This window comes from Tauraco erythrolophus, chromosome 6 (assembly GCF_009769465.1).
Source record: "Tauraco erythrolophus isolate bTauEry1 chromosome 6, bTauEry1.pri, whole genome shotgun sequence".
In the NCBI taxonomy this organism is placed as follows: Eukaryota; Metazoa; Chordata; class Aves; order Musophagiformes; family Musophagidae; genus Tauraco; species Tauraco erythrolophus.
In genome coordinates this window covers 21,684,649-21,710,899 of record NC_141470.1, presented here as the reverse complement: position 1 = coordinate 21,710,899, position 26,251 = coordinate 21,684,649, and the positions used below count along the sequence as shown (strand labels likewise).

The window sequence follows — 26,251 nt, the reverse complement described above, 5'->3', positions numbered from 1 at the left end:
GAATACATTAAAAATACAGGAAAAGATCTTCGAATGGAAATCAGGAGAAGATAGAGTAATATGTCTGCATATGTTTGTCTGCGTCTCCTTTAAGTTCATAGCAGCGTGTGCTGTCTTTTTCTCCTGGCAGAGATCTGTGGAGTTGATGAGGAGCTGCTTGGAGTCAGGAGCCGCCTGGAACACAATGCCCTACCCCGCTCCTAGCCTTGGGAAGTTGTGAGCTGCTCATGTCAATAAGGAGGAAGGATGGCTCATGGAATTCCTTCACAAGGCAAAGTTACCATAACGGTGGATGAATACAGCTCCAATCCAACGCAGGCGTTTACGCACTACAACATCAACCAGAGCAGGTTCCAGCCTCCGCACGTGCACATGTGAGTATTCCTGACGTTTCCTTTGCGTGTGTGTGCGTGTGCGTTGAAACTGAGAAGTGCTGCTGAAGGAACGGGTGGAAAACTGGAAAAAATTGGTTAGGTGCATTAGCTTATAATAGGCAAAACGGTTATCGAATTTCTTAACGTGGTGTGTTGGAGAAAAACGCTGCTCCAGCATCTCCTGGAGGTGACTCCTCCTGTCTGAGGTGCGGTCCCACCGACTTGGTGGCACTTGCCCCAGCGATGGCGAACAGGGCACATTTGCTGAAACTTGTCGCTTTACTGATGTCACTGTAACTCGCCTGAGGGACCCGTTGCTTTAAAATTCAAGCTCCCTTCCCCCAGCCCTTACACTCAGCTGCGAAATAGGCCTAATTGGGACTAATTGTGTCCGTCCCCTCTCTTCGGCCCCCCCGCCCCGCGATCACCGAATCCTTTGTCCTCCTGGTTGCGAGTGGAGCGTGTGCCGCGTTCCCACTCGCAACCCGCAGCACAAAGGAGTCGGGGGCTGCCCGGCAGTTCCCTCCGAAAAATACAAAAAACGGCGTTAAAACGACGTCCCTGGCCCGACCTCAAGCCAACAGAAAGGTGGGAGGTGGAGAGCTGAGGGCTTCTTACCTCACCTTGTCATTCCCGGGTGTCCTCTGACCCGCAGGATCGTTCTGCTGCCCAGAGCCTGGGCACAATGGTTCGCGGTAAGAGCTAAGTACCAGCTTTAACTCTGAATTTCCTTCCCATTGTTTAGTTCGGTTTGATCTTTATCGGTTATTTCTGTGAAGGTTCTTTTTTCCTTTTAACATTAATAGACTGAAAAGCACGCGAAACTAAAACAAAGGCGGCATCTCTTGACCTCCTGCGTGCCATTGTTAGTCAGGGTTTTGAACGGTGTCACACTGTTGAATTTGATAAGGATTTTGCATAATAAGGGGGGAAAAAGTTGTATGGAACTTCGTTACATTTTTGTTATGTAGAAGCCTGCCGGAAGAGTTACAATGTAGGGGTTCAGCACCTCCTAATAGGATTTCACGTGGTTACAATCTTCTAAAGGCAACTTTAGGAAGGATGCTGAAGTGTCTGTCGTGCATGTGACTTTTCAAGGTGGAAGAAGTTTTCATTAATTGCATCTGATTCATTACTACAATGATGCCTTAACTCTTCTTTTAGAAATATTTATATTTCTTGATTCACTTTTCACACCTTATGTCAGCAAAGTTCCATTGCGTGTTTTGCACTCCAGACTAAAGTACAAATTCTATGTAGAGAATGAATTCAGAACAAGTAAAATAAATTAGAAATTTAGTTTTTAGTTTTAAAGTGTTAATGAGCCCCTTCTTACTGATACCGATTTCAGTGGGGACTGATTTTAGGACCAACTAAGTGTGGCATTCAACGTTGTACTTGTGCTGTGTTTCAAAAACTCACAAACATTTATACAGCAACTTCCTTAATAATTTGTATATCTCGTAAGCAATAGTGATTTGACAGATGTCTTAAAATATATTTTACTTATTTAAATTATATAATTGAAATAAATACTGAAGCTATAACCTACTATATAGTGACAGTGTTTTAAAGGATTTTTAACTGAAATACTGTAGCTTTCTTAAAAACAGTAATTTGGCTTCAAGGAAGGGTATGGCATACCAAAAGGAAGATGAAAAATTAGAAGGGGATTAGTCTCAGATTTACAATGGAAGCAAAGAAAACAACATTGCTGTGCAGGAGGTTAGTTCAGGTGTGGGTCTAGATAGAGAATGATGGGTTTTAGAAAACCTGTTGAGGTAAAAATGACAGGATCCTACCAGGTGTCTAGAATTGTGGGTAGAGGAAAGCAAGGAAGTGAAGATACAGCCGTGGCTATGGGTTTGTGTGACGGTAAGAACTGTAGTATTATTTCTGGGGAGGAGGGACTGGGTTGTGTGGTAGCGTCAGAGGGGGTCCTTATTTGTCTTCCCAATGTTTTGTAGTGGAAGTGTGCATATTTCTGAAAGAGGATGTCATCAAGCAAAAAACATGAACAGAAAATTGGTAAAAACAGTATTAACACAGAAACTGTGATCTTTTTACTCTATTGTACCTTTGCTAGTGCCACATTGCTGCAGCTGCCAGGATTGTTTGATTTGATTTGGGTTTACAGTCTGCTTTTCTTTTTGCCATCTTAAAGTCATGCGTGCATTTTTAATTTTTTTTTTATTTTTTTAAGAGGGAGTTTGAGGAGGTTTTATTCTACTCTCGTGAAAAATTTATTTGAAAAATCATGGGGTGATGAAACATGAGTAAAGCAACACAGGAACTGAGTGTTACGACATGTATTGGAATAGCAGGGCAATATATTGCTATGAAGCCCTGCTGCATACCATAAATCAGTGGCTGGGTGCAGCTTAAGGACAATGTTCTTCCCTAAAGGAAATAATTTTTTTAAAAGTAATTTCTTTATGAATGCGCATCTTCACGTGCAGAGGTGAGAACTGGATTCTTGGCATATACTGAGCCATTTCTGGTTCCAGTATCCTTTGGGCTTGACTCTCACACAGAGTAAGTGGAGAGTCTGTGGAGTATCGCCAGTGTAAACCTGGTGGTTAAGGCACTGCTGGCATTATGCTGCCTATTCGGGAGACACGTGTCCTGCGCTTTTTCTCCCACTTTCATTTTGTGCCTTTCACATGGTGGTGTTCAGTCAGCAGGGGTTCAGGTCTCTTTTATCATCTTTATGTGTATTTTTACACCAGCACTTAGTGAATCCGTTTAAGTGTACTATCAGGTAAATAACAGTGTATTAAAGCTCCCTTTGCTTGGGCTGGCTGTGACAGCAGTTTTGTCAGTTACTTAGGCTCTGGTAGAGTATGAATTTTGAATCAGTTTGTCCAGTCTTTGTACTTTATTTCTCTACTAATTAATGTTTGAACAGGTGTTCTAAAGACAGTTTTTACTGTACAATTATTTTGGATAAAGGGATCTCATGTTAAAGTTTTTTGTCATCTTGAGGCAGCGTTCCCACCCTCAGGTTTACTTATTTTCTGAAAATGTTATAAATTGTTTGTATTTCAATGCGAGGTCATGTTTACTTTCAGTTAGTTTTAATTAACTGCATCACTTTAGTTTCCTGCTTTAAAGGGCAGCTGCAAAATAATAACAATTATGATGTGCCTGCCTTTGCTTCTTAATGATTATTATTCTTCTGAAAGTCTTTGTACTCTCTCATTTTTTGTCGGGAATTGTGACTCAAGAGGCAAATGCCTCTGGCTCCTTCAGTGTAGTGCTGCCAAGTAGTAGAAGGTTTTAAAGAAAAAGCTCGTAAGGCTGTTTAGACCCTTGAGATGTTCTGTATGAGGCTGCGGTCATATTGGTGCCAACAATGCCGGTGAGCAGCAGTAGGACGGGCACACGCAGGAGGAGCTGGAAGCCCAGGGCAGGTGTTCTTTAAGCTGCAGAAGGCTTCATCCTCTGAAGCTGAAGCCTTAAAGTAGAAAAGATAGAGAAATTTTTACTATTGTAAGGAAACAGTAGGAAAAAAAGTAAAAATGGCTAAACTTAGAAGATAATTGAATTCATCAGGTATATTCATTGTTTGCGTAGGGTGTTCCCTCTTTTTTCATAAGTTTTTTTTTTCTTTCTGCTTTTAGTTCTGTAGCTTTACTGCAGTTTGCCACAGTGGGTCTTTAAACCATTTTAATATAACAGAAATTACTATGGCTCAGTTTTGTGGAACCTTCTCGTCTCGTTTTTTCCTCAGACCAATGGAAAGGAGCTGAGAAGAAAATAGGACAAATCCAAATGGAAAATTACTTTCTTAGGTTTTAACCAGAGGGAAAAAAATCTCTTATTTGAGTAAACACTCCATTTACTTTCAGAGAAAAAAAAAAAGAGGAGAGTGAAATAAACTTTGCGTATCTGTTGTGGAAAATGGCCATTTCGACAGGCGCAGCTGGTGCGGATGAGGGAGTTCTGAGGAGATGAACTGCCTGTGGCCTGAGCTGCTGCAGGCTGAGCCTTTTGGAGGAGTTCATTAGCTTTCCTCTGGTCTCACCAGAATGGCTTGGTGGCTTGTTTTTAGGGTACTTGGAGTACAAGTTAAAGCTCTGGTATGGTTTAAATTCAGTACTAGAGGAGTAAGAAAGAATGAGGTTTCTGTGCCAGAGCAAAAGTCTTCTAAATGAGTTTATGCATACCTGGAGATATATTGAACAATCTGTAACTGTATAATTTTACTGCCTTTTCTGTACTGGAGTAATTCCCCATGTGAATATTCTTATTTTAAAACAAAGAGTATAAACAGCATTTTATATTAGTGGAAGTATATATGTATAGTTGAATAAAGTATTTAAACGAAGGAGTGTGTGTAAATGTGTATATATAATAATAATGGTAATATAAAAATATAGCAGTATAATCATAGAAGAAAAAACTTTCAACTGTGGTGAAGCCTTAAATTGTTAAAACCCACAGATCTTTATTAGACTGCTAACCTTGAGAAATAGGATCTTGCATATTTTTTTTTTCTTGGGGAAACCATCCTGCATTTAATGGGTTTTATAAACTCCCACTGAGATTAGTGGGAAGTCATGCATTTGATTTGTAGTGTTCTCAACTTCCGTTTCATATAAGGTGTGTGATACATAAAGGGAGGGAGAAAGAGTTGGCATCAATAGAGAATGGGCTCATTTGACATTTACAGAATAGCGGAGTTTGTACATGTAATAATATTGGTTGAGATAATACAGAGGTTCAGTCTTAAGCTAGTTAGCTATACCTAGTGTAACTGGGCAGGCTATTTCAGTTGATACTGATGTGATAGAGTATCATAGTTTTGGTGGAAATCATTGCTATGTCTATTAGTAATGCTTCTTATAAAAGCATACATAGCTCATGACCACCTAAGCTCCTTTTCACTGCTTATTTTTCTAAATAAATTTAAAAAACCACCCAAAGTAGTACTGCCTGAAACAATTAAGTTACATTTAAGCTCTAATGGTGAAAACATGAGTACCTTAAACGAGTATAGTTAAACTTGAGCCTTACTTTTGGACACAGGAGTTTTTAACAGGGTCGTGGCTCACAATCAGTCAGGTTACCTTTGTGCAGTTTTAGTCTCCTGTCCCTTGCTGGTCCCTCAGTAGCATCGGTGGCTGCTGAAATGCAGCAGTTTACAATTCCGTGTGTCAAGTAAAACAAACCTTTTCTTCTGAAGCCCACAGCAGTACCGCTTCAGCAGCTGCCTCAAAGCAGCTGAGCTCTCCCTGCAGTGGCATGGGGATTCCAGGGGAAAGGCGGGGAGGACGACAGCTGGAGGTGAGAATCACAGCTGTCCCAAAATAAATAGTCCCCGCTCAAGAACAGGGCTGTTAATAGATTGCGTTTTCTGATTCTCCTGCCATGGAACAACGTAAGCTGAGTTGCAAGGATGCTGATTTTAATTGTTAAGAAAACTGTTTTACTGGAGCATGTGCATGTGGATATGTCTGTGTGAGTTAAGATCTCTACTGATCTTAATGATTTTACGTTATTTGAAGTTACCTATTTTGCAAAAGTCTGAGTGTAACAGAAGTGCTAAACTTAAATTTTACATGTAAAATGAGAATAAAAACCTTTTCATAGGATATGCTTGTATTTAAAGCCTTATGAAATGCTGGAGTGGAGCATGCTGAAAGTGAAGTGCATACAGTGGTGACACAAGGCTCAGGGATTGCAGTTTTGTAATTAAAACTCAAATTTAGCCCCTTTGTATTGTGTTTACTCAGTGTAGTCGTAATATGCTAAACTCTCTTGAAAAATTGATGAAGTTTCTGACCTCTCTTTCTGTCATTGTAAAAAGGAATAATACCAACTTGTTCTGACATCCCTGGAAGGCTGATGCTGTAAAAGTGCAAATATTATTATTATAAATGTAGGACAGATTTAAAATATTTTTTTTCAACATTGTGCTATTACTGACTGTATTTCTGAATCGCTCTGTTCTAAGATGGAAGCCAGATCTGGTTTAAATTGCTGATAAAACTCTTTGCCTCTAGAGCTGGTGGGAACCAGCTGCCAGAGCAGTCTCCATACCTATCAAAGTCAGTCAGTCCCTCAGAATGAGATATTGGCCTGGTGCAGTTACCGCTGGTCATCTGACTGTAAAAAGCCGTGTCCGTAGGTTACTCACATGGCTGGAAGGGGAGAAGTTCTTGATATGCACCGACTTCAGCGCTGACCCTGCCGTTCTCCAGCTGCTCGGTCCTGCCCCTGTGCCGCACGCTTTGACACCTCCCTGGCAGTGTTGCCACAGTTTTTTGTGAGGCTACTGTATAGACCGTGCCACTGAAACAGTCTAGGTTAAAAATGTCTCTTCAGTCATTTTTGGCTTCCCCTCCCTCCCTCAAGCTGCTTTTAGTGATCTCTTTCTTGGTTTAACCTCACCAGTAGTGGGTTATGGGGATGGCCAGCACAGGCAGGAAGGCAGCAAGCTTACAGATCAGCCGATGGGCAAGGGTAGGAGGAGATGGAAGTTTCTTCACCTTACTTTTTCACTGATGAAATCACGCTCTTAAAACAACACCTTTTAGAGTCAGTCTGGCCCCTGTGGTAAACCCTGAGAGGGAATAAAAAAGAAAATTGGTTTTCATGCACATGTATGTTAATGTTCTTTTATGTTGTATTAATCATGTAAAAAAGCCTTCCGGTAACAAGTACTTCAATTTTAAGGCCCCATTTCAGTAGCTGAGCACTATAAATGGAAATTTTCATTACATGATCTGATTCTACGTTATAGTATTACCTATGTAGTTCATTTAGTGGTTGGTTATACTGAGGGACAGTTGACTGTTTCATGTCTATGTATGATATACAGTGTGTTCATATCTTATGGGAGGTGTGTGATGGGATCTGCCCAGGAATGGTTTTTGCAGCAGTGATCACTACCACAGTACCTTCTGGTGGAGGGAGACTGCTCACCAAGGCAGTTCTTTGTTATGAAGTACTTAGACAAAAAAGATGGAGGTACTTTACAATCAGGATGTTGTACTGAGTTGAGGGTGTAATCTGTCCTGTGAAAAGACTTCTAGAGCATAGACTTCCAAACAGGGAGTTAATACTTTACAAAATTTTCAGGCCTCACACTGCAAATCCCGTTGTAGAGTTTTTGGCTCATGGTTTTCTTCTAGTGGCAGAATGAGGCTGGTGTTCCCTGCCAGCAGTGATGAGAGAGTGTGTTGCCTGAGACACATGGCTGTTCCAAGCCCAAGGAAAGTTCTGCACCTACCTATCACACACTTTGTTATTTTATTTTACAAATCCTTGCATGAATATCTTGCTGGACAAATAAGCAGAAGAAAAGCCCTGTAAACAATGTGGATTTAGACATCTATGTTGTATGTTAAATTACTATCTGCAGTTTACTTATGTGTGATGCAGGATTGTTTCAGAAGTGATCAAGTGTTGGTGATGAACATCGCTTTTGTACTGAATGTTACACAGTAACTTTTTGAGTTTACATTTCTAATCTTGAGCTACCAGAGGTGGCTTAATTTCCGAGTCAGTTGCCTACCCTGGGTATGTACAGAAAAATCCAGGAATGGAGAGCCACCATGTCTCCTTCCCAGAAGAACGCTTGAAGAGTTTTGCTTTTGAATTCCATAAAGTGTCATAACTTGAGAAAATAAACGTGCTTAGGCATAGCAGAAATACAGTGAGGCAAGGATATTTCTTTAAAACATGCATCTCTCAACAGTGGGCTTGTAAAGTTACTTCTTTGAAAATACAGTAAAGTTTGATGTCGGGATTACCTGCGTTGCCCCAGGTGATATGTGCTAGCAGAGAGAGTGGAGTGCCAGTGATAGGTAGGAAGTCCTCTCAGTCTTGCAAGGTAAAATCATTCACTTCTTAATTCATGCCAGGATTTTCCAAGTCCCTAGAGAGTATTCCATCAAGTTGAGAGTTTTGGTCCTTGGAGCAATGGCTTTTTGTTTCCAGTGGTTTGAATTGTAGTTGCATGGACTTCCTCATGGTTGTTTCTGCTAGCAGAAGGCCTGATGCGGGCTTTCTGGTGTCTTCTGTAATACGAACGTGTAGAGCAATGTAAAATAGAGAAAGGAGGTAAGCATGTCTGCATAAATACCTGCATATATTTCATAGAAGGTATTTCAGAAGATATAAAGAGCTTGTTGTTTGATGTGATTTGGAAATTCAAGTCTTGTACGTTTACTTTCATTTTTGATGTAAGCCGTTAAGATTGCAATTTTTAGGTCTTACATTGCAGAGAGTAAGTTTTGTGATGCTGTGTGTGGTTGCTTTTGATTATAAAATGAGGAAAGCTGTGACCAAAACGTGTATGCGTTTAAAACACTGAAGTCAAACCAATTCTGTCCTGTTGTAAACATGACTAGACTTCATTTAATGATTTTTATTTTGATGCCTTTTTCAAACAAAAAGGCAGTGTATGATAATCTTGTACCCAGTAACATGGACGGTAGCCAGTAACATGCCTGGAGCAGTAAGAAGTGGTTAGAACAGAAAACAGCAAGTCTGGATTCCAAACAATAAACTTTAGGTACCTGGAGTTGCAGTTTATTTCTCTCCTGAAGAGTTGACTGTAAAGTTTGGTCTTAACCTCCATAAACCTGGAGATTTCTCCCAGCACATCAGCAGTATGTATCCTGCAGGATCTGCTGCGTGAAGGTTGGCTGAAGCAAAATGCTGTTGGGTGAGCACTGGTGTTGCATGATGCTGCTGAAGCTTTAAGGGTGGGGGCAGAGAGGGTGTCTAGAGAGCAGGTTAGCCCATAATCCCCAAATATGGTCATCCTCTGCATAACTCTGATGGATCAAGCCCATGTTATTTCATTCTCTTGTCTTGTAGATCAGAATGCTGTCAACAGAGTTCACCTGTGTTCTCTCCACTGATGGGGAAATGCTTGCCCCTGTTTTTATACGCCCTGTTTTATAATGGGTGTATTTTCTAAATTTAAATCATCATATTGAGGGGAGAAACAAATAAGAAAATCTCAAATGTCTCCAAGGGGAGAGACAAATAAGAAAATCCCAAATGTCTCCTGCTTTTACCAAAAGTTTATTTCAATGATTGTGCTTTGTGGTGTCTTGCAAGATTTGTTTTTGTCACACAGGTTATGGATTTCATATTCCCAGACTCTCTCTTCCTTCCATGCTGCTTGACATTAAGGCCACAGAGATTCCACTGGATGTTGACAGGGAAAAAAACAGTACTGGAGGCTTCCTCACAGCAGAGTCCCCATTTACTGTACTGGGCATTAACTTATATCCAGCACATTAGACTTAAAAGCACACAGCCATTAAGTGTAGCACTCCTTTCCCAGGAGGGCAGCAGATGGAGAGAGAATGGGGGAGGGAGGGAGAAAGGAGTATGATAAAGGGACTATATGTGATGTATTTGTAAGCCAGGAAACTTGCTATTTACCACGTTTACAATTTCTCTGGTATAAGGAATTGAGTGTAGTGACTGGGAGCACCAGGGTCAGCACATTACTCCTAAATGTTTAGCTATTGTATCAGTTTATGGGAAGGAAAAGGTGCTAATCTAGTATATCTTCCCTCATGCCCCTTTTATATAGGGAGCACAAAGGAAAAAGTCATTACTTTTTAATTACTCTAGGCTTCTTTGTTTCTTAAAGCACATTCGCTTTTGGCCAGCAGTGAGAATTAACAAAGGGTTATTTTCTTTCCTGTGAATGGTGAAGTAGTACTTTTGGGGAAAATAATTGTACCGAATTAAAATTTCATGTGGTCCAGCATATTTAATAAATAGGAGTCTTGTCCTATACTTGTTAAATGCAGTGATTAGTGACACTTTTACTGCTTCCAGTGGGACAGGACTGGTCACTTAGAGATGCCAGATTAAGTGCTCCCTCGATTTTAAACTGATTCTTTCAGGAACTTCTTTTCTCTAGTTGTTAGCAATGTACATATAAGATTATGATAATTAACAGATATTAAAGAAAAGGGAAATTTCATCTTTATAGTTTGTTTATTTTGTAAATTTCAAGTCAGCCAGGCATTCACTTTTCCTTCTGGTGGAAAGGAGTGAATAAGTTAAAACTAAATAAATACATAGTTATACATTAAAAAATCACATAGAACTCAGGTGCAATCTTTGAAATTACTTGAAAGTTTTTTAAATAAATTGTTTTCATTTTGATTATATCTCTCTTGACATTAGTTTGATTTTTCCATCATCTTTTGTTTGTTAAACAGTAATGTTTGCAGCTTTGAAAGGAAGCCGTAATATACAAGAGGAACAAATTTTATTCTGCTATCGTTATTCTATACCTTGAAAGTTTACACTTGGAACACCCTCTTTAGGTTACGGAAGGAGAATTACGACTCGTATTGCAACTTCTTAGATGTTTTGGAGAGTATCTTAATTGTTTGGACAAAGTTCTTGAGACAGTTTTTCTGCTCGAAATGTCAGTATAACAAGACTGCACGGTTCAAATACTGTAATACGAGTTTCAGACACCATCTGAGAATTAAAACGATGATGATAATCTACTAGGGGTGGTATAGGGCTTTTTTTTCTTTTTTTTTTTTCTTTTGCTCTGTGTCCTTTGGTGTGTTCTGCTCAGCTGCTTTGCATTGCTGCTTTCTGAGAGTGCCGCTGTGTTAATGGAAGGATCACACATACTGTTCCTCTCAGAACCTGATACATCATCTTGGCAACAAAATGAAGACCTTCAACTCTTGGATTTTTCATCATTTGTTGTTAGTTGTCTATTACCATAAAATCTATGCCTTCAAGAAAGCAAGTTGCTTTTAAAATGTATGTGAGTAGAGTAGAGCCTTCATTTTCTCTGAGCCAGAGGTGAAAGGAAATCCTCATACTGGTTTCAAGAAATTTAAATGGTCTGTGTTTAGGGGGGATTTTATTTTGTTTTCAGGCTGATTCATTTTAGATGTCATTAATACAGAGAATGTTTTCCTTAAAAGAGTCCTTGCATTCAGACTAGATTGTCAAGAGGAATATTAATTTAGGTTGCATATTAACTTGGATCCACCTGGCTTCCTTGATAGTCTGTCACTTCATACTGTGATATGCTAGAGTCACTGTTTTCAGTATTTCTCTTAGAAGGTTTTTAAGACATTCTACAGAATGAGGAAGGCCTATTATGAATCATTTTATTCAGCGCGAAGTTAGAAGGTGTAAACTGAAACACATAGAGTCAAGAAGTTGGTAGAGGGTCTTTTTGATTAATTAGTTCAAATTAAATGGGAATCTATAGAAGATTTGGTGCAGGAAATGGCAATTTTTGGATATCTTATTTATAAAGAGGCAATGCAGTTTCTTTAAGGTCCAGACTCTTGTCTAATAAAATGCAAGAGGAATGTACTGGAGGTGACTAATACAGAACAAATGGAAGATGAGAATTGGATGAATGATCTCAAATACCCAGAAATAATGAGAGATAATATGTTGACCTAAAGTATAGTTCTTAGCACACCTTGCACCTGCAGCTATATTTCATTTGTTACGATTTTACTGTCTGCATATGTGTTTAAATGCAGTCTTGCTCTAGCATGAAGTGTAGCAGTAATATATGGCACATTACTGCTGCAGCAGTAGTACTGGAGTCTGTCTTTTAGGTTTGTATGTGTTTTATTATTTTCCTAACAAAAGCTTTTTTAGATTTTGAGCTTCCAGACTTAATGCCTTGTAGTTGTTCACAAGGGAATCTGGCAATGCTGACCAAGAGGTTGTACGTTAACATACTGAGGCAAGGTCATTTGAACCTTTCTGTGCTGTGCCCAGAACCTAGCAGCTTTAAAGGCACGCTTTTTTATTTCTTTTTTTTTAAAATTCTTTACAATTTTTCTTCTGTTGGGCTTAGTGTGCTTGTGAGCAGTGTCAGACAGTGCACTGGGAACAGATCTCTTTCTCCACGTATGCACACAGAGCTATTGTAGTTACTGTTAAAGCTTCCTTCATAAGTTCCCCACAAATGACTCTCGTCTCTTACCTGTAGGGACTTCATGTGGAACCGGGAGGGTAGATTAGTCTCTACCTCCATTCAAACTAGAGCTTCTTCAGAGAACACCGGTTGCCGTGGTGGTCTTTGTTACATGAATGTCTTCATAGGAACTAAAGCAGAGTCCTTTGTGTTGTTTTTTTTTTTTTTTTTTTTTAAAAAAAGGCACTAAACAGCTGTCAGGGTATAGAATTTCTGTTTGTTTAGGGTCAGATTAGACAATGAGCTCTAAATGAAAAATCGGGTATCCTGCTATCTATCCCCTGAGTCATCTAATCTTAAACAATATGCTGTACATTTGTAGGGCATGAACAGTGCTGACAAGTATGTTCAAAGAATTATGGATTTTTTTCCAAACAGAAAAAGGCAGAGAACTAAGAGTTAAAACGTTGACTCGCTGATGCTATAACTTAAGTATGTTATGTATCAGCTAGAAAGGATGGCTGCTGGAGTTTCCATCCTCAGCGTTCTGATTTTAGCACTCTCCTGAAGGCTGTTACCCTGCAGAAGGAACAGTTGAATGGTGCATGAAAACGTTTCCTGAACTTCCTTAGTTTGCGCTTCAGTGTATTACTCTGAATGAAAATCAGCCCTAGTTTACTTGAATACTTTGACTTGAAACCGTGGTAGTCAAGAACCATGGTATATGGTTGGATATATCTAGAAGTATGGAAGAGAGAATAAAACCTAGGCTGTCCTCATTTAGATTGTTGTGAAACATGGGTCAATACCCTGTTTCAGGGCGGACAATCACACTTGTTAGCAGCGGTGCTACGAGTACTCATGTCCCAAAGTTATGTCAGGCAGCACTTAAATGAATGTTTTTAAATGTTTATCTAACTGTTGCAGTCATTTTTAGTCCAGTACTGTAGAAGGATTGTGTTACTGTACCTGTTACTACAGATGTAACTACCTGTGTTCTTTGACCATGACGGAGCTGAGGTCGGTTCTCCGTGAACATGGTGTGTTTCACCCATTGCCAGTTTGCTATACTCATGATACGATATCTCCTGGTTGTAGATGGTGGTGTGGCTACTGCATGAGTTGCAACTTGATATTTTAGTGATGTTGATTGAATGTTCTTGCAGCTCTCCTAACTGAAAGGGCTTTTAAAAACAGATGGGTATAGTATTAAAGCAATGACTACATAGGGCATAGCAAAAAAAAAGTTTTCCATTTGTCTTACTGATGCTGCTTGCCTGTGTTTTTGAAATAAAGTCTTCTGATCCATTACGCAGCTACACTTCTGTTTTCTCTGAGGAACCTTATGACTGTATTTTGGACACGTCTTCAATGTGTGATACAGCTGCCAGTGACCTGGCAGCTTAATCAAGGTAGGAGTTCAACTGTACAAAGAAAAAAGAAACCTTATTCATTAACCCCCATGTATCTTTCGGCAATTAGTAAAGGTGGTATGGGTAATTACAAAAAGACTTGAAGGTAAATGGAAATGTTTTAGTAGGTCTTTTCCCCACTGTGAGAATCCGACTTTGCGATGGCATGGGGGGACACCAGTCCACATGTGCAATTTAAATAGGTCTGGATTCTGCATTATAAATATGCACCGGATGCAGGGGAGAAAACCAGCACATTCTCTCAGGATGCTGTTAGGGCCAAGCAGAATCTCATTAGGGACAACTTCAAAGATCAGTTCCTCATGTCCATAAAAACAAGTGTAAATTATCTTCTGTGAGCCTGCTGTTAGCAGTTGCACTGTTACATTATGCATGATTCTAGACTGCACATGGTATGAACAAACTGCACTATGTTTCATTAGTGTTTTTCATTTTTATGCTAAGCCTGGCAACGTTGCTATTTATTTGTGTTGTTTTGACTAATATACTATTTGACTTAAAATTTCCTGTTATATTAGCTGTTTAGTAGTGACACGATGTCTGAAAAGGTCTTTTAAGGTTCTAAAGTGCTTGTGTTATTACAGAGGAATAGCATATAGAGAACTCCCTATATTGAGAGCTTTACTTGCTTTCCCATTCTTCTGCTCCCTGCCCTTAGTAAGAAGGGGGCTGCTCCTGACTCTCTTGGAGTGAATCCTGAAGGAGCTTTCTGTGATGCTGCTTCGCAGCACTTGACCTAAAGTTTATGAAAATAAGAAGAGGGTAGAACTTCAGTCACTTGTGCTTTCACTGAGCCACGTAGCCCATCGTACACATTTGAAAGGCCACTTTGTAGTTGGTGGTGGGGAAGTGTTTTGAAATAGTGAACTGCAACCTCTGTGCGTGGAAGTTTTGACAGAAGTTTCAGTGGGATCAAGATTTTTGAGTTTAAGTCTTTGCTATCCTTGCAGAAACAGTAAGATGCTGTGGAATATTTTCCTAAACTGAGCTATATTGCTAAAAAAGGCAATGTATGTATATTTTGTTTTTTTTTTCCTTGTGATATTTCTGCCTCTTTTGTATGGCTTAATCACAGATGAAGTCAACCTAGCAAAGCATTCGCTTGCCCACCTAGTCAAGGTTCACCACTAGCTTCAGATGTGATGTTAAACTTCCCAACAGGTCAGTGATCCAATTTGCACTGTGGTTTCACAAAGACCTGCAACCTGGGGCTGCCTTAAGCTGCTCAAACTAACATCCCTTGTAACATCCACTGTGGTGTGAGAACTGGTTTAAGCCACTGCTTGTTAAATTCATGATGATGATGAGTCTGTGAAGCTGTTGTTTTATAAGAGCTTTTTTGCCCCCTTTTTTTTGGGGGTGATGGTACTGCCAACTTGAATAGCCCTCACTCCTTTGCTCTGCTGTTCTGTTCTCCCGCATGTGTCTGTGTTGTACATGTAACATAACTGGGAATTCAGAATGATCCCCTGGAGTGAGAGGGAAACTCTTACATAGCCCAGTTCAGTTCTCCAGTGCTATTCACCATCTGTCCCTGCAGCCAGTTGTACTGGCACAGCCGAGAAGGCTGCTGGAGGAGGAAGTGGCTGCAGTGAGAGGGGACTGGGAGCTGCAGAGGCTGGTGCTGCTGCTGAAAGGCGAGATCATCGACCTGTAGACCCGTGCTGATTAGTGATGGCCTCGTGTTCAACGCATGGCTGGCTGCGCGTTTTGTTTGCAGAAGTACTCTGTGAGACATAGCTATGAAGTTGTTGCTGTATGTGTCTTGTGGTGTCGGATGGTTTAGAGTTCAGTGTAGGTGAATTGCAGAGCTAGAACAACCCCACATGAGACTTTCATGTAATTCCCAAACAAGATGTCAAGAATTTCCCACCGTTGTTCAAGAGTAATAGGAGATAATTTCTATATCCTGAAGGGCCTGAGTGCACCTATGGAGATCAGTGTGGAATTTGACTTTCTGCAGGGCCAGAGTAGTGCTTTACAGCGTGGAGAGCGCTGAGCTGCCAGCTGTCCTGCTGGTGTGGCCACGACGAGTGACGGTGCAAGGTCTGAAAAGGCGTACCCCGTTTTGAGCTGTGGGATAGCGTCTCTGGACCTTCCCTGGTACTGAGGCCTCTGGGGATCTGCAGGCAGTCAGCATGGTCCCACTTAAATCTGCGCTAATGGAGGGTGATGAATGAAGGATGGTCCTTGCTGTGTGGAGCCTTGGACAGGATGTTCTTCTCTCCTTGAAAACCCTTAATCCTCATTTAGAGCTCCTACCTGTGGCTCCCCTGGAAGAAAGGGCAGTTAGTCTGAACAGAGGCCAGATCTATTTTAGTGAAGTTTGCTGGTATAGTTCTAATGTTAATCATGTTAACAGATCCACCTAATGAGGAAACAGATTATGCTGGCAAAAAAGCTTATACTCTTGACAGCGAACAGCCAGATGGAGAAAAACTAAGGAAGCAGAAGTCTTGCTCCTTCCTGGGTTTAGGTTTTTTGTTTTGTTTCATATATATTGGATCTTTTATTTTTATAAAAACATTGCAAAAATAATTTTCTCTAACTGACATCACTTTCTAGTACAGTTGTCTGAATTTTAATGAAATTAAAAAATGTTGAGTTCTTTACTCTGGAAAACTCCCAGCCGCTTCAGCTGCCTTTTAAAATCTAATGAGCCAAAAAAGCCTCCTTGAATTTTTTTTTCTGCCCACCAGGTGTAACAGAGGAGAATTTGACTGATAATTTTTTTTTCTGTGATTAAAAAATGAAGGCATTAAAAAACCCACAGGTGTATAATTGTTTCTACGTGTGTGTATATGTACATATGCATACAGTTGATGCATACCTATTTCCCAGAGAGGATGCTTACGTGCAGTGATAGCTTTGCTGTTCTCTGGAAGCTTTCTTCCTTTTGACATTCTCTTGAGTTCGATTTTAAAGCTTGTAAAACCCCAGCCTAGTTTATCTTGCTAAGGAGTGATCAGTTTCATTAGAAGTTCAAGACTGCATTGGGAGGAAGTCTTCATTTAACATCATTGTTTAGGTCTGGCTCTTTGTCTGACCATAGCGGAGGATGTTTGAAATGGCGATAAGATAAGAAGTGGCAGTGATAGCCATGCTGCGGGGTTACTGGAGGGGCATGAAACAGTGTCTGGCCATTGGACTTCAGAGGTCTGATTCTTTGTCGTAATGGGTGATTGAAATGTTCTTCTTGTAGACTTGGCAGTTAATGTGGCATTCATGTCAGTGTATCCCTCAGGAAAAAAATGAAGTGGTTGTAGGAAAACAAAAAAGTCTGTAAATCTGAGCAGAGCAGAACTCTGCATATATAGCATGGGCACTTGCTGCTTTTAAAGTTCAAATAAATACATGAGACCATGTAAGGATTCAGTTTTGTTCAAGGAAGATAAAAGGAGTAACAAAAAAGCATGGATGGTTAGGACTGAGATGGAAGGAAAGAAAGGTGCGAAAAAGGTTGTGAAATACAGTCCCTTAGCACAATAAACAAACTCCAGTCAGGGCTCTTGTTATCTCAGTATATTAAAGTTAATTGCTTTTCTTTTTTTTCTTTCTTCATTCATTTTGTTTGTTTGCTTTTAATTTGTCTGTTTAGGAAGTCTGTTTCCCATCCAGACCTAATACTGTCTCTAACAAAAGGAGTCATCTAGAAGTCGAATGTAGGATGTGAGATCAAACTGTGTCTGGAATTAGAGAAGGCTCTCATTAGACCAAGGAGTTTATTATTTTTGTCTTATAGGAAGAAAAAAACCCACTTAACGTTTAGGAAAACTGCTGTGTTGATTCAACACGTAGCTTCTGCTGAAAGGAGCAGCCCACTGCCTTCATTCCTGCTGTGACCCAGTGCTCCCGTTGCTTCACTTGTGCTCGTACTCACTTGTCTGTCTGCTGAGCTGAATCAGCTCGTGGAGGGGCCACGCAACTTCCAGGGCCAGTCTGAGTCAGTGGCTGTGCCATGAGGAGCAGGAGGCACAGGAGAACAGCTAGGTCTAGGTCTGCACGGCTGTCCTGTGAATACTCCCTTCTAGGCTGTGATGCCTGAAGTCTTGACTTGTGGTGCTGGCTGAAGACAGTTGTTGGTGCAGCTGCACTATAAATAGGATTGGGAAAAGGTTTGACTGAAAACATGCCTGGAAACAAGGAGTGGTTGGGAGGTTGTGACCAGCCACCTGTCTATAGGTTCCCAGTGTAGGTTCTGGGTTAGTGGGAGAGGATGAAGGCCTTTTTTTCCCTTTTTTCTGACATGTACCCATGAAACAGCTCATGACTCACCTTTTACACACTTTTAAAGAGGACCAAGTCTGTGCTTGTGTATTTTAACACCGTTAACCTGCAAATAGTGGTGTTTACCGGGATCTGTGAGTGGGATGGATGGTGAAGGTGATGATCTTGATAGGCTTCCTGGTACAAGTTGTTACCTCCCATGAGTCAGAGCTTGGTGAGAGCCTCATGGGAGAGAGAATCATGGGCTGGGAACCATCAGAGAAAATCCAGGAGACAACAGGTCTTCATGGTTAACGGTTTCCTCTGTTTTGCTTAGTGGTGTGAAAAATCATAGCATAGTTTATGCACTCCAGAGCACTTCCCTGTGCTTACTTCAAAACATAAAAGTGGCTGTACATTGTATTATCCTTGGTGCGCATCTCTGACATCTTGTTAAACTGGTGGCAGGCCATATATAATGTCCAAGGGCTACATTCCCTTTGTACCATACTGCAGTTGTCCCTCCACATATAAGCATGTAGTCATCATCCTTGGATTGGAATTGCATTTTTGCCATCAGGCTGGGAACTGAAAAGTGAGTAGCACATGCTATGAATCAGAGACCTCATTAAATTTGTGTGAGGTTAGATGCTCTTTGGATAGCTGGCTTGAGTCGAGCATGGCTGGGCATACCCCTGCTTGTGGAGGTCTTGGGGCTGATGGTGTGTACACCTGGCAGGTCGCATCGTGCTGAGTAGTAGTTCAGTGGCAATTCTGTAATTTGGGGTATTCTCTGGACATGGTTATTTAGCAAAGGTCAAGGGCAGAGCGAGTTACTGGATCACATCTGGTGTGTGGGTGTGCACAGAGGGAGAGTGACTTTGTAAGGGTATTGTGACACAGTGAATGTCATTGATCTGTATGGAAGTGGTTGTTGGCCACTTTAGCTGTTTTACAAAAAATAGACACCTGTGCTTGTTAAACTAAGTTGTATTTGGTGCTATCTTGGTGGCATGACGTAAAGGGTATACAGGTATCAAACCATAGTAACAGCAAGGTGTTACTTCAGTGAGAAATGGTCTTTGGGGAGATGATGATGTTTCAGACAAGAAAATGTCATTTGTGTGGGTGAGATTAGCATAGCTTTTTGAAACTGCATGATATTCTCCATCAGTTAAAGATGATCATTATTTTAAAAATTTCTGATGTTACTTGACAAGGAGAGAATTAGACGTGGTCCTTGTTACCGTAGGTAATACCAGTGGAAAAAAGCAAGTGCTAGAGATGGTTTCTTATCACAAGTAGTTGCTACTGGAAAGCCTCTGAGTGTGTTACCGTTTGATTTCTAGAGCAGCCTGCAGACAATGCAGTCCTTGAGGAAAAGTTTGGAGCAGTCGATTTTCCAGAAGACAGATTGACCAGAGCCTTTTAATTATAGAAAGAGCCAGTTTTGCCCTTTAGGGGTATAGTTAGACTCAAGTCTTCACAGTCTGCAGAAGATGAAGCTCAGGATTTTATGGGCCAAAGTAAACCAATAGAGTAGAACTAGATGGAATAATCAAGTGCAGAAGGGATTTCTGGAACAGACTGAAGTATCTTGCCAGTTTTGCCCTGAAGGGCAGTGTTCGTTATGAAACAGTCTGTAAGTCTGTTCATGATTGCCAAAAAGTTTGGAGGAGGAAGGTTGCAGGAAATTAGTCACTTTAGTCAAAGAACTAAGAATCTTTAACTGCTAATTTTGTTTAATATAGATGACTGTTAAAGTATTGATGTGAAAAAAATAGTTTCCCTTAGCTCACATTCCTGTACCATTATGGTTACTGTGAACTCTGACTTTATTGACTTCGGTACGCACGAGCACAAGCCCTTCGTGCTGTCCAACTGGAAATTTCAGTGGCAACACCAGGATGCAGAAATGTAAGGAAAACTAAAAAGCAAATGGATCTAGATGTAAATGAAGAAATGGTTAGGACAGCTGTTACCGGATTCTGATAACAGTTGTGGGTTGGTTTTTTTTTGTTTCCTTGGGCAACTTACTGAATTATCCTGTTACCTTACAGAACACCTTAATAGTTACAAGCCTGTCAAAGATGCTGGGAAGTTTTAGTTACTGTCTTTTACGGGATGTTTTGTAATGATTTTTTGCTGTAAAATCATGGAATCCTTTTTTTTTTTTTTTTAAATTTACAATTCCTCGTAGCCTTGCAGAGCTGTTATGGAATTTGGTTGTAGTCTGTCCCTGGAAGATATTTTTTCATGCTGCATAATGGCAGGGAAAAGAACTGGCATTTCGTTTGCACACTGAGAAAAATTACTGTGGATGGATAGGTGGGTGCGATTTTACACATATTCTTAGTCAAATCAAAAATAGGTTTGGCTGTTTAAACAAACCCAACAACAACCCACCCAAGTTAGTACAGCTGACAATGAGTGCACTGTGATATTCCATATATTTATTTTGGTTTTGCTAGTTTGTCAGTTTTGCTGTGGATTTTCAAGTAGCTGAAGCTTCCCTTTAGTTTTTATTATTGGAATACGTATTAAAAGCATTTATGTTTCTTTTCCTTTTAAATACTAAGAGGAGTATGAACATGAAAAACAAGACTGTGTATCCATATAGGGAAACTGATTTCAGCTAGTTCCTACAGAAGAGGCAGTTCTGCAGCTGGTAATCTGAAATTCCTCTTGACGTGGATGCTCTTATTCTCTAGGAAAAGTGCTTAAGCTAAATCAGAAAACAGGACTGTGCCTAATAAATAGACTCCCTGGGGAGTCATATAGGAAAAGCTGTGGTGCTTCTAATTCACACAGCCTGTCTTTGGAGTAACCTCCTCATATTCTCAAGCTTGAGAAGATAAATAAAATCAATGGAAAAGATTCTTTTGCATTAAAAAAGTGTGGAGTTGGGTGGGTTTTTTTTGTCAGTTTCGTTGTTTGTTTGTTTGTTTTTAACTCGGCACTTAAGGGATCTGAGGTATAATTTTTCTGTCTTTAGCTTATTAATGACAAGTTTGGTGGAATTCATCTCTGTGCATAAGACCTTATGTACCACTGACTATGTGAGCTTAAATGTTGTGTTACTCAGTTTATGCCTTACCAACACCCACCACAATAGGATGAATTTCACCCGCCTTGGTTATTCCCATCTAAATGTGAAATGATGTATTCTACTTGTTCTACTGCAGATAGGATGTTTCATAATTTTTACATGTCTAATGCATTGGTTGAAGTAATGAAATTCCCGCTTTTGTTTTGAAGTGTAATCAGTGCGATTGCATTTGCATCGCTTGTAACTGAATCACGTAAGTGAAATTACGTTGCTCATATCTCATTTTGTATCATAAAATGTTATGTGGTGCAGCTTGTTTCCCTCCTTCCCGGAGCTTTTCAGGGTGAAACTCTTTCTCTAAATTTCAAAGCTACAGAACATTTGCTTTTTGTATTTGGCATAGAAATTACTTTCAGCAGTGCACTTCTACATCTGCCACGTGAACCAAAATTTTGATAGTACACACAATGTACGGATTTGGAAAGCAGCTAGTTTTTGAAGCTTTCAAGGTCTTGTGTTCTGTTGCATATTAAGTGATTACTAAGTAGATTTGTACAATTAGCAACAACCTCTGAGTCATATGTGATAATACCTTACTACTGCTCACATATAGAAACTGCATATTCAGCGGTTTCAGCTTATTTGGCTTTAGAATTAACTTGTAGATAATATTGAAATCAAAATTGTTCTGTTGTTCTTCCCTCTTTTCTCCTGTCTTTGTTACTGGCATAGAAGCGAAAGTAAATGCATTTTTAAATTGAGTTTTCTAGAAGTATCCCTGAGGTAGATTTCTATCTTGACTATAGTTCATTTTTGGATTTATTTGATTTTTGGAGATACATATTTGGAAGTAAATGATTTAACACAGTAAGAATAATTGCTAACTGCAGAAGTCAGTAACAATTCTGATAACTGTGAATGTCCCAGATACTCCCACTGAGGACTTTTAAGTCATTAATTTTTATGATAGCAGTATAAGCAAACCAAAAATGTTCTCAGATAACCTCTGACACTGTGGTTGCCCGCAAACACTCTGCCTATTAACTGCATAATTGATAAAACCTCCTGATCATATATGCAGCAATGCTTCTCATAATATTGTCTGAACTTGATGTGCGTCAAATAAATGCCATGGACAAGTTACAGTGATGGTGCAACAAAAATATTAAAAAATTATTCTGGTTTTTATCTGTAAGGTGTTTTGGTGGTTTTTTTTTTTTTTCTGTAAGGCATTGGTGTTGAGTTCAGCAGCCTCTAGCATGTAAGTACTCATGGCTTAGGAGAAAGTGCATGAGAACACCAAATAACGAGCAAGGTTTGAAAAGAAAATAAAGGGGGGAAGAAAGTAAGTCAGAATGAATTGTGCATTTCTAAGGAATATCTCCAGCTGAAGCTGCATTCATGCAGTGTTCTGCTAGTGCAAACATGAGATTTTATTTCTCCCCCTCACTATAGCTTTATCTACCAAGCTTTTTCTCCTTCAAACTAATGTTTATGTCTTGAAATATTGTGGAATGTATACTATTTGACCTGTGGTTTCCTTGTCATAAGTTGTTTAATACTGGAGAGAGAGAAAAGAGGGAGAAAGCTAACTGGTATAATCTTTTTAGCTGGGAATGTGTTTGGCACAATCTTTTACAAATAAAAGAACCTGCTTTCAGTATCTACAGTATAGCACGCTACAACCTTCTCCAATCCAGTTACCAAGGAATTGCAGCGTTTTGTTGATTGAATCCAGTTCTGTCTGCAACCAGGTTTCATGTTAGACATGTGTCAGGGAGATGATGTTGGCTATAGTGACGACAATTGCACTAGGAGGATAAAGGATAGAAAGTTAAAAGTGCAAAATTCTCTCCAGTAGATGCTCACAGTCATCTTTTGTGTTTCTGTGTCTTCAGCGAAGTTACTGTGAAGGGTTGAGAGCATACGTAAGAGCAGAACTGAGTTCTAGTTTGGGGTTTTTGGGATTTTTTTTTTGCCCTACTTCAAAGAAAATTATACAAAGTAAATATGTACTTTTCTGTACATCCTGAGACTGATTCAGATCTCTCACCACTCTAAATCTAGGGTTCAAGTTGAGCTTAAGATGACTGGTGTCAAAATTTGTGGCAATGGAATTACTAGCAGTATAGAAATATCAGGCCAGCTGTGTGACTATATATCATGAAAGCTTACATAATTTCAATTAAGCATTTTAATGTACCAAGCTTTTCAGTAACCTAGATGCTGAGTACAAACCTGTATTTTGGTGTTGGTAGAAGCTAGTTACTGATCTCCTCTCTCTATTCCTGTAAAACGCACGGACTTAACTTTAGAAGGAGAGCTAAATTGCAGTCTGTATTTTATCATCTTCCGTGCAGAAAGCTTCTTAAACCTTAAGAGCTGGAGGCTGAAACCTTTGACAAGGGCTGAAATAATTCATATACACGAGACTGAGTGGCAAAATGCCTTTTAAGACAGCATAGCTATTATGAAGAGCTTTATTTAGTAGGAAAATGCCCATTTTTGGATGGGAAGCATTTTATTACTAATATCTTAAAAAAGTTCGTTAGAGCTTAGATGCAGTAGAGAATACACATCCTAACGAGACAGATTTTTGTACTGGTTCAGATCCACAAATGGATTTTTTAGCTAACATACAGTGTCTGCCAATTTACTGCTTTAAAATAGTATCTGGTGCTGCATGAATACTAAGAAATTTCTTTTTATTTGAGTTGTATGTTCCACTCTGTTTGTTCACCGATCTCCCACTAGCATCAATGGCAATTTCACAGGCATGTTGATGGCACTCTCTGCCCTTAGTAACTTAAAAATGGGAACTGATGGTGTTTGCCCAGCATGAATTGTCCTTCCTTTGAACAGCTTTTTTGGACTCGGTTCCATCACCCCTGTGGAAGTCAAATCATAAGGCAGAGTAGCAGAGAGACTCATGATTAGCACTCTGTTCAGGAGAGGGCTAAGGCTCCGCTTGCATGGAGGTGGAATTGCATCTCATCCCTGGAGAGGGTGATACCTTCAGGTCAGAAAGTAAAATGTTTGAGAGGGCTAAGTGCAGGGTTTCTTACTTACACTGTATAGTTAACTTGTGGATTAAAGAACAGTGAGCTGCAAGTCAGTGATGTTTCAAGTAGCTACTATACTTTAGACCAAATTATATATGGAGAAGGCGGGGGAAATCAGAACCAACCTCAGATGTTTCTCAGCAAACACTCGAGGCTCAATTCTGTGCGTGTCTAAACACTGTTTGTTTCTGAAACAGGAAGGTAGATTTTAGATTTCCTAGCAAATTCTGCAAGATAATCAATTCTCCTCAATATTTTGTATGCCTTCAAGTCCAGTTGTACAGTTGCCTTATTACGCAAGAGTTATTGTCTATTGCTGAATTTATCATCTCCAAGATGTTTTGAGTCATGCTTGTGAGTTCTGTACATTTTAGGACACTCGTTTTCATTCTTAATATGAATCATAGAATCATAGAACGGCATAGGCTGGAAGGGACCTCAGAGATCATCTAATCCAACCTCCCTGTCATGGGCAGGGACGCCTCTCAACTAGACCAGGCTACTCAAGGCACCATCCAACCTGGCCTTGAACACCTCCAGAGAGGGGACATCCACAACCTCTCTGGGCAATTTATTCCAAAGTCTTACCACCCTTGTACTGAAGAATTTCTTCCTAAGATCTAATCTAACTCTGTTCTCCTTCAACTTAAACCCATTTCCCCTTGTCCTATCAGTGGACACTCTTGTAAAAAGTCCCTCCCCAGCCTTCCTGTAAGTTCCCTTCAGGTATTGGAAGGCAGCTATTAGGTCCCCCCCGAAGTCTTCTCTTTTCAAGGCTGAACAATCCCAGCTCCCGCAACCTGTCCTCGTAGCAGAGGTGCTCCAGCCCCTGGATCATCTTTGTGGCCCTCCTCTGAACATGCTCCAACAGATCTATGTCTTTCTTACGGTGGGGATACCAGAACTGGACATAGTATTCGAGGTGGGGTCTCACAAGAGCAGAGTAGAGGGGGAGAATCACCTCTCTTGACCTGCTGACCACGCGTCTCTTGATACATCCCAGGATGCGGTTGGCCTTCTGGGCCGCATGAGCGACCATAAGAAATGGAATACATGCTGTAGTAATTTCTTTTAAACAATTCTTTTTTTTGGCAGAGTGTTGTGATTGTAAGTCCTTTCATTCGTTTTCTACATCTGTCCCTCTGACCAAAATCGTCCTAATTTCTGAAAAAGATGGCATTTTTGATGTGCCAAGTTAGAGTGAAACCAGTTAAATTTAATATATCCTGGAGATCTGTTTTGTTGGTTTTTTTTTTTTTTTTTTGCATTACAATTTGAAAAACTGTTTTACTGTTGAAGCAAGGACTAAAGCCTTCTTCATGGTTTCCACTCTAGAAATAAGTCCGCCCCATTTTATGACTCATAGAGTTGAAATAATTGGAGAAATACCACACATTAATTTAGCCTCACTCTTGCTGAGATATAAAAATGTGAATTTTTCAAATCTCATTGTCCTTAAATTAAAATTGGATCTAAATTCTCTTCTCTTTGGAGTTTGGGATGCCAGATTATATTCTGAGTATTTTTAATGAGTTGATGTTTGTAGAGCTTAGAGTAGGGAAATAAAAATGTGCCTTCATTATAGGGAGCTTATTGACATATCTTCCTGGTAGGTGCAGTTTTATGAGTAAATGAGTTTTTTCAGGGTGGGGGGAAGGCATAATTTATAGCAGTCCCCCAACAACAACAGTGCAAGAATGTGGGAAAAGTGCTTCTTAATTACTTTTAATTTAAACCATACCAGCATAAAAATGGCGATTTACTGTTTTATTTAAAGGAGGAACTTTTGTTGCCTGGACCTTAGAGTGATGCTTGTACTGGTGTTGACACTGGTTTCAGTTCTGTTTTGCTTCCCTAGCCTTTGCAAAGTCACTTATACCCAAGTTTTAGAAGGTATTTCATCGATTAAAAAGAAATTTCATCTGCAAAGAGATGATTAATAGGATTTTCAGAAGCGCTCAAGGAATTCAGTTTCTGAATTCCTATTAATATCAAAGGAGGTTAGATACTTCGGAAAAAATACCAGATGACTATTTGCCCCCACAGATTACCAGAGAAAATATGAATTTTACCTCTTTATGGTTTTATTACTGACCAGAATCTGGGCTTAACAGAGTTGAGGTTTGTGTTGGGATGAGAAGATGTATTATTATAAATTCCTTATAAAGGAGGGTTTTCTTTAGTTTGCCCAAATGATGATAGTGGATAATACAGGTCTTTTCTGTTTAATCTCA

The 26,251-nt window shown here is 39.9% G+C and overlaps 1 protein-coding gene across 1 annotated transcript in view; it reads left to right on the top strand.

The window, feature by feature from the left end:
• The first annotated feature begins 246 nt into the window (after positions 1–246).
• MPPED2 (metallophosphoesterase domain containing 2) overlaps positions 247–26,251 on the top strand; it is a 106,130-nt gene continuing 80,125 nt past the window's right edge. The window contains exon 1 of the mRNA XM_086613565.1: positions 247–374. Coding sequence (XP_086469691.1) covers positions 247–374 — 128 coding nt within the window. The remainder of the gene's footprint in view (positions 375–26,251) is intronic.